This window comes from Lissotriton vulgaris, chromosome 3_2 (genome assembly GCF_964263255.1).
Source record: "Lissotriton vulgaris chromosome 3_2, aLisVul1.2, whole genome shotgun sequence".
NCBI classification, from domain to species: Eukaryota; Metazoa; Chordata; class Amphibia; order Caudata; family Salamandridae; genus Lissotriton; species Lissotriton vulgaris.
This window is the reverse complement of record NC_141690.1, coordinates 181,095,201-181,115,196: the sequence shown is the minus strand read 5'-3', so window position 1 is coordinate 181,115,196 and position 19,996 is coordinate 181,095,201. Positions and strand designations below refer to the sequence as shown.

The window sequence follows — 19,996 nt, the reverse complement described above, 5'->3', positions numbered from 1 at the left end:
CCTCTTTCTTTACACAATATTCAGCCGCAGACTGCCTACAACAGGCCTCTCTGCCAGAGATAGTTGCAACTGCCAGCAGAGTCTTTCTGCATTGTCTCGCAGGTCCTTTGAGAACTCATCAGTCGGAGGGCAGGGTCTTCGAACCAAAGTCTGAAGCCACTCGGGTAGGAAGTAAAGTTCTTTATTATACGTTAGGCTCTTTAGTTACAGGAGCTGCAGGTAGGTCCTGTTGGGGCTCCATCCTCCCTCCAGCTGTCACACTCTCCTATCCCACACTCTAAACCACACACCGAAATTCCGTAACATCATTCACACTCCTAATTCCAGACACCAGCTCATGCATCAGATTACTACCCCTGTGACACACAGAATACTACAACCCTTCCATGGCCATGTACTACCATTATGGGGCAGTAGGACAGAGTCATTTATTTATACTTTTATTTTGGCACAGGTTCTTTTTCTTTCTGCCTTGCATCCAGGGAACTGGATGAAGTTCTACAATTTGCAGGACTCGTACTTTCATGTGCCCATCCTTCAGTCCCACATATGCTTTTTGCAGTTTGTGGTGGCGCCCAAGCTCTTCCAGTCTGCCGTTCTACCCTTTGGCCTGACCTCAGTCACTGCAGTGATGCAAAGGTGATGGCAGTAGTCACGGATATATGTATTTCCATACCCCTTCATGGATGAGTCTCTTTACAGGGGCAGTCCTTGATACATTCGCTTGTAAGTACTTTTCTATCCTTCAGTGAGTTCTGGACATTCAGGTTATGATCCAGCTGTTTCAGCCTCAATCTGGGGTTCCGGTTTTGAGGTCTCTTGGCTCCATGCATCCTGCTGGTCCCACATGCTTGTTTACACACACATTCCTTGCACCAGAACCTCTGTCTGCAGTGGGCGTTGCACTGGGGTTGCGTTTTGAACACCTGCTTTTAGAAGGGGGCATCCGGGTGGTGGCGTAGCTTAAGGGGGTGTTACACGCCCCTAATAAATGTATTTTCAAGAAATAGTTGTGTACAGGTGCTTTCAGTTGGGTATGGTGAGGTGTCTGTCGGATTTCTCCTGGAATTTTTACATACACACACAGACAAAAGTCCAGACACTCTCTCTTTTGACGATCTTAAAATGTGTTATTTTATTTTTTACAAAATAAGGAGTTTTAAGAACCCCTAACAATCCCCACTCTTCTCCCTTCCCGCTGCCCCTAAACACTCCTCATTCCATGCTTCTCATATAATTTATTTTCATATGATATACCACTCTGATTGTTGTAAAATCTGAAACACCCCCCCACCCCCCAATTCTGCTGATCAAGCTACACCCTCGTTGGACACCACTCTTACATGCCTCAGGATGTCTCCCTATTCCATCTAAAGCTCATAGTAGTGATGGTTGCATCATCCATCTCTATGTTGTGGTGGTTATCTGGGAAAGGTTAAGATCTGTAGCCTCCATGACCAAGCAAGTCAACACAGTCTCCTCCTCCTGCTTCAACACCCTCCGCATGCGCCGCAAGATCTACAGGTGGATCCCGACAGATACAAGAAGAAAAGATACCCATGCCCTCGTCAGTAGCAGACTCGACTATGGAAACGCCCTCTACAGGGGAGCCCCCGGCCAAGCTCATCAAACGACTGCAACACATTCAAAACGCCTCTGCACGCCTGATCCTCGATGTACCACGCCACAGCCACATCAACCCCCCTCCTGAGAAACCTGCACTGGCTCCACATCAACAAGAGCATTTCCTTCAAGCTCCTCATCCATGCACACAAGGCACTCCACAAGACCGACTCAGCCTACCTTAACAGACGGCTCTTCTTCTACATCCCCAACTGCCAGCTCCGCTCCACCGACCTCGCCCTCTACACCGTCCCTCACATCCAAAGAACAACCACTGGCGGCAGATCCTTCTCCCACCTCGCCGCAAAGACCTGGAATACCCTCACTGAGCCTACGACAGACCCAAGACCTGCTGACCTTCAGGAGGCTACTCAAAACCTGTCTGTTCGACAAGTAGCGCCCCCCCCTCTGTCCCTCAGCGCCTTGAGACCCTCACGGGTAAGTAGATCGCTCCACAAGTTCTTGATTGATTGATTGATTGATTTGTTCCCGAGCAGATGCTCGCCATCAACCTTATAGAGCTTTGTGCTGTTTGGTTTGCTCTGACGGCCTTCCTACCATCCATCAACGGGCAACTAGTTCAGGTCTTAAATGACAGCTCCACCACCATGTGGTACTGCCGTAAGCTGCAATTTGTGGAGTCACAGATCTTGTGCCATTAAGCACTGTGTCTCTAGTAGTGGCTTCAAGGGGTATCTCTAACTGCCACTCATTTGATGTACTCGCTGAGCGCCAAAGTGGATGAGCTCAGCAGACTGTATGAATGGCATCTTCATTTGGAGGTGTTGCAGGGCAATTTCATTTGGAGGGGTGTGCCTTTGTTGCATCATTTTGCTATGGCCAGTGTCCAGTTTATTGCACACTTTCGTTTCTACCAAAATATTCCAGAGGTGACCCTTTCTGCCTTCAGTGGAACACAGGGCTCCTATAGGATTCTATGACTAAACAACTACTGCCTGAACCACGACTCCCTAATCCACGAAAGCTAAACAACGAATAATGCTGAACAATTACTTTTTTTTCAACGAATTTCTTAACCATAAAAATACTTTAAATTGCCCGTTACTAATTGACGCCAGTATGTTCTTTTAAATAAACATGTTCAAGCTGTGCCCATCAGCGAGCACCATCAAGCAGAGCGAGATGAAAGGCTGTGCTTATCTGCTGATCTGATTTAAGTGTGCCCCTCTGCTCAAGCACAATCAAGGACAGTAGACTTTTTAAGGCTGATAGAAATTTAGCATGTGCTTGTTTTAAAAAAAAAATTTATTAATAGATATGTATTATATATATATTTTTTGTGATTAATCCTTATATTAACATATTTTTCAAAGGAAAGACATACGTTTAAACTCCGCACTAATTGAAAAGTCAATAATTCACACATAGATTCGCAAGATTAAAATTCCATTATCTATTTTTACACAGCTGTCTGCAATGATCACTAAAATGCCCTTTGCATAACGAACTGAAATAAGATAAGAAACGCACTTTTTAAATCGATGACATTAATCACATTCACACTTAAGTAAACCATTTTTTTTTAAAAAGGATTGCAGAAATATTTTTATTCTCAAAATAATTCATCAACAATAAAACTTATAAACAAGCATTTACAATGCAACGGTTTCGCCTTTGGAAAAGTTTGACCTATTGGCATTGTAAATGACAAAATTTGTATTTATGTGTTGGTTTTGAAAACAGATAAATAAATGGCATTGTCATTTACATTGCCAATAGCTCTAATTTTTCCAAAGGCGAAACCGTTGCATTGTAAATGCTTGTTTTCAGGGTATTTAAAAATATTTTTAAAAAACCTCTGCGTTTTTAAGAACAGTAACTGGCAGTAAATTGCTCTTTTTTCAACTTTGCTCCAGGGTTCCAAAACTGATAGATTGCTTAAGATTATGATATAATTAAAATATGTCTTTGGTCATGTCTAAAAAAAACCCACACACTGAAAATTCTCGCAGCGCTTTGATACTAGATGATTTCACTGTTAGGTTACACGAAGAGGCCAGCAGCAAGCGCATTGCCCACTGCGCTATTGTTCCGTATGCTAACAATGTGTACCCGGGTGGAGCGATACGAGCGTTTTATTCAATTAGCATTTTTGTTGTGGTGAAACAGGTTAGATACAAATCCAAGAGTACCATAGAGCTATGCAAAGCGCAGTATTACGAAAGCTTACTCTGTGACGTCATGCGCAATTCGATTTTAGATTGTTCATATTTACAATATGATCCATACAGGCGCCAAGGACGTAAACCACGCGTTAGAAGGACGCGTGATTTATACCTGTCACTTGAACCCCGAATCGGCATTACTGGATCATAAAACACGTTCTACTAGCGTATTTTTTTTATTTATTATATGTCATAAAATTACATATGAAATAAAAGTGTGGATTTCTCCAGAAAACATTAGTTAAAATTATTTTTTTAACGGATGTATGCGCATTTTACCGCTCTTGCATATTTACATTTTCGTGTAGCGCTAAGTGTCGCGTGAAGCAGCTTCTGTGCTCTGTGTGGCTGGCGATGTCCTGTTTGTGAAGAGCAGCCACATGGTAACGCCAAGGTCCAAGACATGTTCTGTGATCCAGAGGGACGAACTAAGTCTAAGCATGCCCTCTTTTGTTGACATATGGCTACTGTCCATGTCCTGGGTTGTTGACATGAAGATGTGGTAGCAGCATACCAGCCAATTTTATAGACATGACCAGAACTTTTTTCAGTGTATGAAATAAGTGTGGTCTCCAAGTCACACAGGGGTAAAAGTTCTGCTTAAATGTTGCACCCAGGCCCTTGTGCTGCCATTCAGTATATGTGTTGAGTGTGTGTGTGTACATTGTGCATGCGTGGGACATACATGACAGTGAGACTGTGCAATATATTTTAGCAGGGATAAGTAGAATCTATTTCGGATGACCTCTGGTTTAGAAAGCACACGTTTTTCATTTTTCAATCATTGATTCAGGCTTGTTAGCCTAATTAGTGTAGTGAAAGCAAGGCAAGACTACAACTCCCAGAATGCATTAGGCTACACAACAAAGTCGAGGACAGGAAACAGTATCCATTATGACCCTGAGGAAAGAGCCCACTCTAGATGTGTGGTCTGGTCTGAGGCTCTTATTTTACAGGGGTATAACGCAGACCCCTGCAGACAGGTGGGACCCAATCGAACCTAAGGCCTACGAATATCTGTAAGATACTGGTGTGTCAGTAGCACCTCAAAACATTCTATAAGGTGCTCACCCCGTTGTGGGACGCTGCTAGCTCGTAAATGACATGTAGAGAGGAGTGCAGCGCCTGTCATCCTGCCTAATGCCTTTGATGGAGCCAGGGGTGCGAAGAGATAATCCTGGCACTGACTGAGCTCTGCTTCCAACACCCCCTCGGCGCCCCCTCCTCCCCCTCCCAGCCAAGCCCGCAGTCCGCTCTAATCAGGGATGAATCAATTATCACCAGCTGGCAGCACTGACTTCTGACTGAGGCTGGCTGCAGCGGGTACACAAGACCCTAGTAAGAGTACAATTAAAACTATCCTTTGATGCTAAATTGAATCACAGTGCTTAATTTCCGCCGGTGGTGGGCATCGGCATTTATGCTTAGGGGCAGGGACTTATTTATTTATCAACATGCCCGCCACTGTGATGCAGTACCTTCCGGACCTCTCCTGTTTTACACTCGCCGGACAGGGCATGTAATAAAGACGGTAGCCTTGCTCTCTTTAGTCCCACTGTCTCCCCAAAATCAGGGTGGCCGCTTCGTCCTTCCGGTGCTTCTAAGCGCTTCACTATCTGTTCTCCCCCCACCGCTGCCGTTGGCGTTTCAACTTTCGCTCACAAGCTCGCGATGTACCGACGAGAAGCAATGGCGCTTATACACCGCCAAGACTGAGGGAGGCGGGCCGATGACATCAGGTGATAGAGTGGAATCCACAAACAGAGAAGACGTGTTAACCAGAAAGCCGTCCACCCACCAGGAGGCGTCTCGTCTGCGTTGGCTGGCTCCAATGGCCATCTATTAGCGTTGCCGATTCTCATTACTTACAGCGCCACATGTTCTCGAGACAATCAAATTAATTTTAATTAGTCTATCAATCATCGTTAACATATTCAGCGTTCAGCACAAGTATAAAAGTAATACTTACATCAACGTCACGCTTTTGCTACAATCGCCATATGAATAGTTAACAAAATCCTTATTTATATACTTGGCGAAATACTTATAATTTGTTATTAATGATACAAAAAACTTTAATTTTGATTTGCCGCTTACAGAAGCTTCCGTTATACTGCAGTGGAATTGGTGTCGTTCCAAGATGGCCGTCGTCGAATACACATTTATGCAGCGGAAATTGCGTATCAATGTGGGGATTGCTTCTGTGCTTTCGTATAGTTTGTTGTACCAGTTCTAGCTCAAACAAAATAGAAGAAATATTGTGTAACCAAACTCTTTTTATCTAGAAAGCAGACTACACGAGAAACGTACCGGTAAAGCAAATGACTTGGTCAATATTTGTTCAGTCATGGTTTTTCAAAAATTTTAGAAGAGGGGGTGGGAGAGGACACGGACGGCGGGAGGGGGCGGGAGAGGACACAGGGGGCGTGAGGGGGGAGGGGGGCGGGAGAGAACACGAACGGCGGGAGGGAGGCGGGAAACGTGCCGGGGAAAAACACTCACGATGCCCAGGACAGCAGCAAGCACGGCCCGGCCGGAGGAGACTCGGGGGCGTTCCCGGCTTTCGGCTGACGTCGCGTGACGACCGGCAAAAGCCAAAGAATCTCGGGAACGCCCCCGTGTCTGGTCCGGCATTGACGGACAGGCCCCTCGTCCAATGGCTAGGCTCCATTTATGGAGCTAGCCAATGGGACGGGGGGGCGTGTTCCAGAGTGCTTACTGTAATCAATAGATTTCTCTGGAGGCGGAGCCTAACGGCTCCGTTCACCAGCGAAACCTAAAAACGGCCACCCTCCACTTAGATTCCATTTTCAATTGTCACAGCCATATAGTTTTACTCACGTTGAGAAGAGAAAGGCTTCAGCACAGTGGAAATACAAACCAACAGTGCCATCTACTGGCATAAAAAGGTAAATACATTCTGAATCTTGCCACTTCGTGCCACTTCGTTGTTAAGGACTTTGTTGTTCCGAAAAGTCGTGGTTCTGGACTTCGTGGTATGAGATTCTTCGTTGTTCAGACTTCATTGTTCAGGTAAGTCGTTGTTTGATGTTCGTTGTTTAGGATGTTTCCCCTCCTTTACGCCTTCCCCCTCCTGCCTTTTCTTCCCCAGGTTCTTAAGAAGTATGGGAAAAACCGGGCTGAGATCATCCTGAAAGTTCTGGATTGGTCCAGGAGAGTGTGGTACCTAAATATGTTGAGTCGAAGCATTTTCCCCCTGCCCTGCTGAGAAAGCAGCAAGGCAGGGTCCTGTACCCAAATCTACACACCTTGCTTTGCAGATTTGATATGCATGCTGAATTAGTGGATGTTATTCTTTTGGCTAAGTGCCCCTCTACGAAATCTATTTGTTCCGTTCTGTGGGTGAAGTTTGTGGTCTGGTGCGGGCCAATCTGTTGGCTGTTTTATTGTTCATTTTGTCTCTGCTCAGCAAAGTTTTGTGGTGGTCATTGTAAAAGGTTATATCTTCGCTCTTTCCACCTTTCTAAAATGTCCTTATATCAACCTTCATTTTTCGAGATATCAAGACATTTGACTGGCTTCTGCTTGGACGTTTGTTCACACCTTCACCAGGCATTACCACCTTGACTATGAGGTCTGCAGAAAGGACCCTTTTGACCTCTGTCTTACAAGGCCTGCTTGTGAAAGTTTACTCCTCAGACACTGCACGTATCATCTCAAAATGGGAGGAATCTGTGGTTAGAAGTATCCATTGAAAGAACATGTTACTTAACTTTGGAAATGCTGTTTATTGTGGATACTGTATCCAACTACAGATTCCTCACTGTTCTCCCTCATCCCTCTAATGTAGAGTGCACCTTTAGGGTTCTTAATCAGGTCTTAAGTTAGATTTCACACACTGTCGTTCTTCCAGTGTCACAAGTATTCTGCCTGTATGCACAAAGGTAAACTGTTATCAGACTGAATTGGTACCCAAATACAGCTAGCGGAGTGAGGTTGCTGCAGAGTCTAATGGCAGTATGTGCTCGCGCATGGAAACAGTTGCCCTGAAGAAATTCTGGGCTCAGTCTTGTGCCTAGGGAAATTAAGAAGGTGAGAAATCTGGTTAGAGTATACACCAGAAGGATCATTAGTGTCATTTGTGTTCCTTTTTTTCTGTCATACGAGGCTCTCTAGAAACTTAAGGTGTGTCAGATCTGGATTAACATTTAAGTGTTCTTTGTCACAGAACGTATTAGTTATCTATTGCAATCCTTTTTGCTTGCAGGTTACACCTTTCTGCGTCTTAAACACTAGTAATATGGTTGGAAAGAACATGTTGCTTATGTGTAACAATACTTCTTTAGCAGTGTAGCATATGTATTTTGGTTGTTTTCTTAGCAAACTGCTCCTCTAACATTGTTATGAACTCTTGTTATTAACTCTTTTCCTCAAATACCTTTGTTTTGTAGAGGAACAGTATGTATCTGACATACTGAATTACATTAACCACGGGGATCCCCAAATCAGAGGAGCTACTGCAATTCTCTGTGGAACCATAATTTACTCTATTCTCAACAAGTCCCGCTTTGATGCTGAGACCTGGATAAACAATGTGAAAGGTGCTACAGGTAACCACTGCTTTAAAATATACTTTTATGTACCGTTTTTTTAATACATTTCATTGAATTTTAGTTGCCTAAATGTTGAGAGGTCAGCCTCCGTTTTCATTTGTATAACATTGACAATTGATGCATGCTCAGTAAATTGGTACCAAAAAGGTAACTTTCACAGACAGAGCTACAAATGTGGGATCGAGTGTTCTTAGTTATAAAGCGCTAAGAGACCTGCCGGTGTATATGCGCTATACAAATACCAGTTAACATTAACATTATAAAGATTACTAAGCATTCTAGATGGCCTTTAGGCAACAGCATGGAACATCTTTCTATGGGACAGTGAAACTAGGCACTCAAGAATGGGACTTTCTATGTAGAATCACAAGTTCTTCCATCAATAGTCATAAACGCTGACTTATCTCACCTAATCCATGCATGAGATTGTCCAGCACTTAATGAAAGTAGGATTGCAGGAAAGCACCTATTCGTTGTTAACATATTTAGCCCTGTTAATCCCTTCACTGAAGGCTTTGAGTTTGGTCTTTGTTGAGAATTATTTATCTTCTGTGGCCTTGGTATTAAATAGGTTAACCTAGTTTTTTTCAGCATTATATTGAAGCCAGCATTTACACATCTGAATAGCCACATCTCTTTGAAAACCAAGAAGGATGTGGTGTTCCTTCGATCCTTCATCTGTACATGTTTATATTTAGGAGTGATGTGAAGCAAGATTGATGGTGATGGAGGTGAGGGGAGAACCACACTTTAGGAGAAGGTAAGGGGACAAAAGTAGGGAGATAACACAGGTAAGTGAGGGAAAGGAAAGAGATTGTCCAGTTGAAGAAGTCAAGGCTACGAAGATTGAATCAGTCTAGCAATATTTATAAAGTAAGCCAAAATGATCTGCTGGTACTGGTACTAGGTGGTCAGACAAAAGGCAATCTTGCATTGTCATGGTCCTTTAGTGCAACCATCACCTCTGTCCATAACTGTAAAATGTTTATAGTCTGAGACAGTTAAAATTGCTCTTTCTGCGATGTGGTGTGGTTGGAGAAATGCCTTAGACCCCTTAACGCTACCTTAGCACACCTGAAGCCATGACCTTAAGAGTATGGGACAAATATTTGAGTGCTAAGTATCTTATCTTATCCATCCCAATATGCTCACATTCACTCTAATGCAAAGCTTCATACAGCCTCCCTGAAACTGAGTGACTGTGCTAAGTTAAAATTAGAATCTGAAAGAAACAGGTTAGTGTTAGATTCCTTACCTTAGAATACCCCCAGGCGTCAGACTGGATCCGAATGTTTTGCATAGCAGTACCCCTGCGCGTCGGTAGGCGTCGTCTGCGGCTCCGCGTCCGTCGTCAGCGTCTTGATCGCCGGGATGAAGTCTTCGGAGCACTTAGACACCTCCCTCGCGCGCTGACGTCAGTTCTTCTTTTTTCCATGCCAGCAAGCGCAGATCCGGGAAGAGCAGTACTCTTAGTCATTTTTTGACTAACTTGTTGATCTATTTTGGATCACTTCTGGTGGGGATGCCCGGGTTTAAACCTTGCGGGGATTGTCACCGCTTGATGTCGGTGACCGACCCCCACCGTCGGTGCCTTTACTGTCTCGGGCCGACCACAATGACAAGGCGTGCCCGACTGCCGGGCCATGACCTTGAAGGCTAGGCGTAAGCGTCTAGAGCTCCGGCAGTCGGCCCTGCGCCGCTCGAAGTCCCGGTCCAGGAGGAGTTCGAGGGACCGGTCGCGGGGCCACAGTCAGCGCCACTCGTCTAGTCACTACCACTCGTCGGGCGCTAAGTCCTCGGGTAAGTAGAGGCACTCCAAAAAGAAGCCGAAGGAGCATCATCGCTCTTCCAACTCCCTCCGACGCTCGCGCGACGCGGCCGGGGGTTCGGGCGACACCGCCCACGCGGCTCCACCGAAGCCGCAAGCGCTCCGTCCAGTTCCATACCTGCTGTTCCCTGTGCTGCACCCAATGCCAGAGGAGATTAGTGCTTTCCTCACGGCCATGAGATCGCGCTTCCCTCTGTCGGAACCCGCCGAGGTGTCTTCGGGCGGGTCCGTCTGGGAGCCCTAGTGGGCCGGCGGCTCCGGACCGATGCCGCAGGCCTCCTCAGGATCCAGGCCAGTCGACCTTCCGACCCCTCCGCTGGCACCGTCACTAAGGGTGACGCCTCCGACGACGTCCCCGGTTCCCGCCCCGGTCCGGATCTGGCGTCGATCGGTGAGCCCTTCACCGACGACCCGGCTCCATCATTTTTTCCTGACTATCAGGAGATGGATGACGAGGAAAACTAGGAGGGGTCTGGGGACCCTCTGGCACTGCAGTGCCAGGTGAGCCAGGACTGGGCAGACGAGCTGGGGGAGGCCAGTGGTCTGGACACTTTGACCGACACTGGATTTGACTTCCCTCCTACCGTCGATACAGAGGAGGAGGCTGCTTACAGCGTGGTGTTGACTAGGGCAGCGAAGGCCTTGGCTCTTGAGCTCCCTGTCGCGGCCGTGAGGACTAACCCCCTCACTGAGGTGCTCAAACCGCAGGCAAGCTCCTCTGAGCCTCTCCTGCCGTTTAACGAAGCCCTCACTGATGTTCAGAAGGGCACCTGGTCCAAGCCCTCTACGGGCCTTCCCGTAGATCGGAATGTGGCCCGACGCCACCGTCCGGCTCCGGTCGACCCCAGCTTCCTGTCCCTTCACCCCACCCCCGAGAGCCTGGTGATCCAGGTCTTTACCTCCCAGACCGCATTCCCGACCGCTCCTCCGGATCGGGAATCCAAAAGGTACGATCAGTTTGGGAAGACACTGTTCTCCTCCCTGAGTTTTGGGTTGCGGTCTGTCAACACCTCCTGCCTTTTGGGCCATTACACCCACTCTCTGTGGGATACGGTTGCGGAAGTGCTGCCGCAGTGCCCGGTGGAGGTCCAGGCAAAGCTTACCCAAGCCCTAGCAGAGGGACGGGATGCAGCACGCTATTCAATACGGTGTGGACTTGATACCACGGACTCGCCTGGCTGAGGTCCGCCAACTTTTCGGGGGATGTCCAAGCCACCCTTATGGACATGCCTGTTGATGGCCATCACCTCTTTGGCGACAAGGCGGACAGTGCGCTGGAGCGTTTCAAGGACTCAAGGGCTACGTCTAAGTCCTTGGGCCTCAGCCAACACCAGCAAACTTCTGCCTTTCGCCCCTTTCGTGACCAAGGAAGGGGCGCTCCCACACGTCCAGCTAGCCACAGGCCGCAGAACCAACCTCAACGCGGACGTGGTAACCTCCGTGGCGGTGCCGGGGGACAACGGCAAGGTCAGTTCACATCCGCCCCCGCAGCATCTGCCTCAAAGTCCTCCTAGTCCGAGCTTTCAGGCCCATTCAACGCCAGTGGGGGGCATGGTTCGCCATCACCTCCTCCACTGGCGTACCATCACATCGGACAGTTGGGTGCTGCAAATCGTCCGAAGGGGCTACTCCCTCCCCTTCGAGGCGACCCCTCCAGCCATGCCACCGCAGTACCACCGCATGTCGGGGGATCACTTGCAACTTCTGCAGGAGGAAGTTACGGCTCTCTGGGCCAAGGGGGCCATCGAGCGTGTTCCTGGGCCAGAAGTAGGACGTGGTTGCTATTCCCACAACTTTCTGGTACCCAAGAAGGGCAAAGGAGGCCTACGCCCTATCTTGGACCTACGGAGCATCAACGGCTTCCCCCGGAAGGAGAAGTTCAAGTTGCTGACTTTGGCTCAGGTCCTAGCTGCCCTGGACCCAGAAGACTGGATGGTAGCGTTGGACTTGCAGGACTCGTATTTCCACATCCCCGTCCTGCTGGCCCACCGGCGTTACCGGGGGTTCATGGTAGGCCACTAGCACTTTCAGGTTACCGTGCTCCCCTTCGGCCTTACCAGCACCCCACGGGTGTTCACGAAAGTGATGGCAATGGTCGCAGCTCATCTGCGCAAATTAGGGGTTTCAGTCTTCCCCTATCTCGACGATTGGTTGTTGAAGGCGGGCTCGGCCCAGACAGTCATCTCTCACCTCCAGACTATGGCCGACCTGTTGCACTCGCTGGGGTTCTCCATCAATGTGCTGAAGTCACACCTGTGCCCCTCTCAGAAGCTCCTTTTCATCAGAGCGGTTCTGGACTCAGCACAGTTTCGGGTTTATCCCCCGAACTGCGGGTTCGGGATATTCAGGCTCTGATTCCGATCTTTCAGCCTTTATCCCGGGTCTCGGTCACGTTGACGCTTCGGCTCCTGGGGCTGATGGCCTCCTGCATCCTTCTGGTGCATCACGCCAGGTGGCGGATATGGGCTCTGCAGTGGGACCTGAAGTTTCAGTGGGCACAGCATCAGGGCAACCTGTCCGACCACGTCCTGATCTCGGAGGGCACTGCGAGCCAGTTGCAGTGGTGGCTCACGGGCCGCGATTGGGTCAGCGGCAGATCTCTCTACCTTCCCTAACCGAAGCAGGTAGTAGTGACAGATGCTTCCCTCCTGGGATGGGGAGGCCACATGGGAGAGAGGGAGATCAGAGGCCTCTGGTCTCCGGCGGAGTCCCGGCTCCACATCAACCTTCTGGAGCTGCGGGCAATCCAGCTTGCACTGAAAGCATTCCTTCCCTCTGTCCGGGGAAGTGTAGTGCAGGTGTTAACGGACAAAACCATCGCCATGTGGTACTGCAACAAACAGGGCGGGGTGGGGTCGTGGACCCTTTGTCAGGAGGCTCTGCGCCTCTGCAATGGCTGGAACACCAGGGCGTCACCCTGGTGGTTCAACACCTGGCAGGTTCCCTGAACGCCAGGGCGGACGAACTCAGCCGCCGGTGCATGATGGATCACGAATGGCGTCTGAACTCTGACGTGGCGCAAGGCCTCTTTCAGCAGTGGGGAGAGCCTTGGTTAGATCTATTCGCCACCGAAGAGAACGCGCAATGTCATCAGTTCTGCGCGTTGGAATTTCCAAGGCGACACTCGCTCGGAGACGCTTTTCGTTGCGAGTGAAGCTGCGGTCTGTCTTATGCCTTTCCGCCTATACCACTTCTGCCCGGAGTGCTGAAGAAGATCCGGCGCGACCGGGCCCAAGTCATTCTTGTGGCTCCGGACTGGGCACGAAGATACTGGTATCCCGAGCTACTCAGCATGGCAGTCGATCCCCCGATTTGTCTGCCTCTTCAGGAGGACCTTCTGTCGCAGCAGCAGTGGACGGTCCTCCACCCGAACCTGTCCAGTCTCCACCTACATGCGTGGAGATTGAGCGGCGAGAGTTGAGGCCATTTGACTTGCCTTCTGAAGTCTGTGATGTGATTCTGGCAGTCAGGCGTCCCTCCACAAAATCGGTATACGCCTGCAGGTGGAACAAATTTGTGGCATGTTGCACAGCAAAGGCTGTGGATCCACTCTCTGCCCCTCCTATCAGAGGTTCTCCTCTTTCTTCTTTCTTCTTTCTTCTTTCTCTTGCCCAGCAGGGCTCTGCTCTAGGCACTATCAAAGGCTACCTCTATGACATTTCAGCCTTCTTGAGGCTTCCTGATCAGCCTTCTCTTTTCAGGCCCCTGTTATAAATAGGTTCTTGAAAAGCATCACACATATGTTCCCTCCTGTTCTTTTTGTGATGCCTCAGTGGGACTTGAACCTTGTTCTAACCTATTTCATGTGCGCTCCTTTCAAGCCACTTCACAATTGCCCTCTTCATCTTCTGACTCTTGAAACTGCATTCCTGGTTGCTATCACCTCTGCCAGGAGAGTGAGTGAGCTCCAGGCGCTGTCTTCTAAACCTCCTTTCCTCTCTGTCCATCCTGACAAAGTTGTCTTGAGTACTCGCCCTTCTTTCCTGCATAAGGTGGTTATAGCCTCTCACATCAGGCACTCCATCACCTTGCCCACCTTCTTTCCACCTCCGCATCCCTCGAAAGAAGGGACGGGCGGTGCACAAATGGACCATCTCTCGTGAGTCGTCTTGTGCATCAAGGTCTGTTATTCTTTGGCTAAGAAGGAGCCTCTTGTGGGGCTACGAGCCCATTCCACTCCGGCCACAGCGGCTACTCCGGCCTTGGGTCGGGGAGTCCCCTTGCAGGACATCTGTCAAGCAGCTACGTGGACCCCACTGCACACGTTTGCTAAGCACCACTGCCTGGACGGCCAAGTCCAGAGAGATGGCTTTTTCATCCGTTCCATTCTCCAGGACTTTCTGGTGTGATCTTGGTTCACAGTCCCACTAACCTGTTTCTGTCAGATGCACAAGTTACTTACCTTCGGTAACGATATATCTGTAAGAAACAGTAGTTAGTGTTATATTTCTTACTGCCCCACCTATCCTCCCCGTTCTGCGAACCGATATCTAGGGGTAAGGTATCTCCCTTTGAGGGCCCTAGTTTCATGGCACCAGTGTCGGTCTCTGGTATGGCTCTGCATTCCTTGCGCGGAAAGCTATGTACAAGAACTGACGTCCGCCACGAGGGCGGCGTCTAAGTGCTCCGACGATGTCATCCCGGCGATCACGACGACTGACGCGGAGCCGCAAACGACACCTACCGACCCGCAGGGGTACTACTACGCAAAACTTTACGGATCCAGTCTGACGCCGTGGGATATTCTAAGGTAAAGAATCTAACCCTAACTACTGTTTCTTACAGATATATCGTTACCGAGGTAAGTAACTAGTGCCACTGAGTAACTCACCCTCTCACCAATTCTGGAGCCACAAGAGGCAAACCTCCAATACAATTTCCTAAATTTGGGGGACTCAGGGAACCACCTCAACATTGCTGCCTCGTTAGCTGTCGCTTTAGAGCGATTCTGGCTAACCCTGTCTTCTATTCCAGTTGGATCTCTCAGAAGCTTACCACCCGCAGGTCGCAACTCAGTCACACAGCTCGATTCCTGCTTATCTCTCAGCAGAGCAGCTAGAACTGAACCCAGCCTCTCTCCATCCCCATATGATTTGGCAACTGCATATTTCCCCAAGTGTTTGACGTCGCTGTCAGCGGTTTCGTGATATTCCTCGAATGTATTTTTCAATTCTTCCGCAGCCTAGGCATCCCCACCTGCCAAGACATCTCGCTCCAGATCAACCAAGTGATCCTCAAGACTAGCTAATCTCCTTCTAATAGAATAGAGGACCCCAGAATGCTTGGACATGGCTATCCCCTGATATAGACTTTAAAAGCCTCCCATACTGCGTAAAACTGACAAATCGAGCCAATATTCGTTAAAAAAACACTCTATGGCCTCGGCCATCTCTGGCTTAAAAACACTGTCTAGCAGTGAGTATGGCAGGAACCGCCATGTGAAGAGAGCAGGCCTTTTCTGCGGACTCTCAATGTCCAGCGTAATTGGAGAATGGTCAGAGTAAGAGCGGGTAGAATTGAGCAAGCACCAATCTGAGGATACAGAAATCTAGAGACAAACCAATAATCAATTCTGGTGTGGAGTTCATGCGGGGCTGAATAATGGGTGAAACCCCCCACCGCTGGAGAGCGTGCCAGACATCCAGCATGTCCAACTTGGGTTGCAGCATCAGAAATAGCTCTGTCCGCAGCTGCAGGGCAACGTGCAGGGCCCCCGGAATGGTCCAATGTCAGATCAAGTACGCAGTTAAGATGCCTGCCTCATATTTGCAGCAGAGAGGTCTCCCCTCTCAGACGTCCAAGCAAATCATCGTAAAATTGCGGATCCTCATAATTAGGCCCGTAAATATTTAATATACGCAGGTGTAGTCCCCACCCTTGGCATCCAGAGATGACGTACCAGCCTCCTGGGTCTGCATCAAACGCCTCCAACCTAATCCCTGATCCAGGGTTAACCCAGGTGAGCACCCCCCTGGCATGTGTAGTGAACCCGCCACCTGAAATGGACCATGTAAATGCCTACTCGTGAGCATTTTACAGTCTAGGCAAATGGGTCTCCTGCAATAGAGCGATATCAATCTTGTGTCTAGTAAGATAAGCAATCACTTTTCGTAGCTTTCTAAAATCATTTAGGCCCCTGATGTTCCATGTTAGAAGACAAACTCGACTACCCTGGCCCTGCGCTATTCTGAGCTACAATAACTAGGCCAGCGCTATCTATATCAACCATGCGTCTCCAACCCTCTCTCATGTAGCGATGCATTGCTTGAGAAATACGTAGGTACCATGTATACACTGTAATCAACAATCAAAGCCAAACACAATATGTTCCCCCCACCCACGCTGTGCAATCTCCAACTAAGCATAGACAAAATGTAACCCCCACCCTCTCCCCCTGATTCGGAAATGCGCCAACAAAGATTACAGCAGCAAAAAGAAAGCAATTCTGGCTTGATTCCATGCAGTGGGTCAGACACAGGGGGCGGATGTTACCAGCTCACCGCTTCGAATCCCTCAAAATCAGAAATAAGACATAGCCATCTAGACAGTTTATACAACGAGAGAGTAGCAAATAGCTGGACCCAAAAGAAACTGAGGTAATCCCTCTCCTGCCATCTTAAAGGCCTCCCGGCTAGGCCGAAGTAAACCAGCAGAGAGTAGTGGTGTGCATAATGTCACAATATCTGTCCCAATCAGTACTGACCTCCGCATTGAACAAACAAGTAGAGTCAACCACTCATGCTTCGGTCATCAAGCATCTGTGGTTCACCTCCGGTGCACCTCGAACAACAAACCCTTTGCAACATACCTATTCAGAGAAATTAAAGAGAACCAAAGTACAACCATGTCCGTCTTGCTCCTCCATGTCGCCGGCGATGGCCCTAACCAGCACCTCTGTATATCTTCTCCGCTCATCAGTGATATACTCCTTGGGGGCCTTCTGTAGAGAGTTTGGGTCAGTGAATATCTTTGATTTGCCATTCATGATGACCCTCAATCTGGCCGGGTACAACATTGCATACTCCAAGCTATGCTCCCGCAGCGACGTTCCAAAGGAGCTAACTATCGCCTTGCCTCCTGCACCTTCATGGTAAAGGTAAGGAAAAGCGAGATCGAAGAGCCCTCAAACTGAAGATCACAAATCTCTCTGGCCTGCCTCAATGCAGCGACACTGTCCCTATAGTTTAATAATTTAGCAATTACAGGACGCCGGGGAGCGCCAGGATGGGGCCTGGGACCAAGGGAGCGATGGGCATGCTCAACAACAAACATGGCAGTAAATGTGTCACGACCCAGGAGTGTCTCTAAGAGCTGCTCGACAAACGCCTCCATATTACCCATGGCTGTAGATTCAGGAAGGCCTGTGATGTGGATATTACATCTCCTCGATCTAGCCTCCAAATCCTCTGCCTTGTATTGCAGGGGGCAAAGGAGCTTCCCCATCTGTTTCTGGGCGTTGTCTGTCTCCATCTGGGCATCTTCTACTTCGGACACCCGTCTCCCCTTCATATCCAGACACCCAGCATGCTTATCAATTCTCTCAGACATGTGGCCTATCCGAGAGTCAATTTTGCCATCAGTGGTAGACCAGCTTTTCTACATAGCTGTCAAAATTTGGCGAATGTCTCCTTCAGACTCCTCAACAGTGTCATTCTGCTCTTCGTTAGTCATGTCAGCACCTACCTCCTTATGTCTCAACTTGTTCTGCTCAAACTGCAACTTAGGCTGTGATTTGTCCACCTTATCCATGTTATTAAAAAGTCCAGATCTCACTGCAACAGCCGCAAAACTCCCAGCCGCGAAACTCAGAGCCCACATAAACAAGGGGCAACAGATCAGTCCTCCCTGCTCACCATCTCAGACCTCGGGCCAGGCGAGATTCCTCTATTTGGTCAGGGCCATAGGGTGGTGGCACAGCAGGAAATCAAGCAGGCAAATAAGAGAGGGGGAGGCCAACCCATAGGCCGCAAGGAGTGCGCAGCAGTTTATAGCAGGCCAAATAATGGGTTTGGGCACTCCCCAGGTTATCCTGCGGTATCAGGACATAAAACAATCCCCCTTCTCCAACAGCGCAGTTCAAATGTGCCCCATATCTACCTGCCAGCAGTCAATGCCCTCATTCACCGGCCGCGGCCGTCTCACAGGGCCTCACCCAAAAACCCGCTGCCAAGCCAGGGATACCAGTGCTACAGGGCTCTCGCCGCTATATCTTCAATTGCAGTGGGTGACGCAGCTGGGCTCCGGCAGCTATTGCCCCACAGTCGTCTCACTGGTGGCCCTCAACAGCGATCTCTCGATCTGGGCAAGGCCGCACCACTCCCTCTGGGCCGTTTAGCCGTGTCACGCCCAGCAGCTGATTCTCCGGGCACAGCACTCACCGCTGTTCACTGACTGAGAAAAGGACCTCTTCCCCTCTTACATGGACACAAGGCACCGGCCTCAGGCCTCAAGGCCGCTGCCCGTGATCTGGGCAAGGTCATGTCACCTCACCCGGGCATCTCGTCCGTGTCCCACCTGGTCGCCGAAGAGTCAGGTGCCACTCGCTCGCCGCTCCTCTCTTCGGCGGAGTTCGAACCAGGCCTCAGGAACCAAGGCAGCAGCAGTCCGCGTCTCCGCTAATGGTAGGCCGCACTGCTGGTCTGCGCTAGGCCCCTCGCGGCCGCACCATTTCACTGTCGATCAGCAGACCGGACAAACACGATGAGCACACCAACGGGTAGCGCTTCTCAAGTGCTCTATAGACCGTAGCGAGCATGTAATTTATTGCTCGAATTAAGCAGGATTCCTGATGGATTTCTGCGATGGCACACAGAGAACCCCTAAGTAGCGGCCATCTTGAGACCAGGCGAGCTCCGCCCCCTCCTTCAGTGACCTTTTGCCAGTAATCCTGTCATACTGGACAGTCCTTTAGGATATGAAAGAATGTGCACTCTTGACTGCAAACCCGGAGGCATAGCGATAAGTCTGGTCTACCTATCTTGTGTATCAGTATCCTCGAATAGTAGAACCTATGTAGAATCCTAAGTTGAACGAGCCAGAACCGGGCGCAAATAGCTATTTCCTGTGGGCTCTGTATGGTCTGTAACCACCGCCATCTGTCGACTAGGTCTGCCCGTCCAGGAGTCTCTCAATACCCCCAGCTGTTATGGGGAGTTATGGGGAGTTGTTTCTGTATATCATAGAGATCCCATTGTCTGATATAGGCTGTGTGTGTAAACTGTCCTCCAGAGGTGACGCCTCTAGTATCTGCTATTCCTCTAATATGTATTTCCTAAGGGCGTGTCCCAGCTGTAAATACCTGTATTTCTCTGATTCGACCAGCTCTAATTCCTGGCAAAGGGCCTCGAACTGCATCGAAGCTGTTCCCTCCAGATGTCTCCCCAGGTGCTCTATACCTATTAATTCCCATCTTGAAGAGCCTGTCTATGCCCCCACCTCATGTAATAAGTCACTGTCCCCTAGTGGGGTCAAGTTGGTGAGTCTACCCCTCCAGCCCAAATAGTTTGTGGCATCTTTCCTTACCCATACCACCATCTGGGTGTGTGTTGGCATGTCCCGCTCTCGCTTTCTATGGTACACAATTGTCTCCTGTCCTCTGCAACCCATGGCCTCTCCATCTACTCTATAGGCCGGTTCTTGACGTTCCAAGAAGACCCAGTCGTTTATTTTTAGTAACTGTGTAGCCCAGTAGTACTTTAGGATGTCTGGGACTGCTAGCCACACCATATACCCCTCTGTAGCTAACACAGCACAATACCTGTTATGCCGCAATTCCATAGTAATAT

At 49.1% G+C, this 19,996-nt stretch overlaps 1 protein-coding gene across 2 annotated transcripts in view; it reads left to right on the top strand.

The window, feature by feature from the left end:
• HTT (huntingtin) overlaps positions 1 to 19,996 on the top strand; it is a 2,178,328-nt gene that overhangs the window by 443,628 nt on the left and 1,714,704 nt on the right. For both annotated transcript variants that reach the window (XM_086964158.1, XM_086964157.1), the window contains one exon: positions 8,222 to 8,380. In XM_086964158.1, coding sequence (XP_086820284.1) covers positions 8,222 to 8,380 — 159 coding nt within the window. The remainder of the gene's footprint in view (positions 1 to 8,221; positions 8,381 to 19,996) is intronic.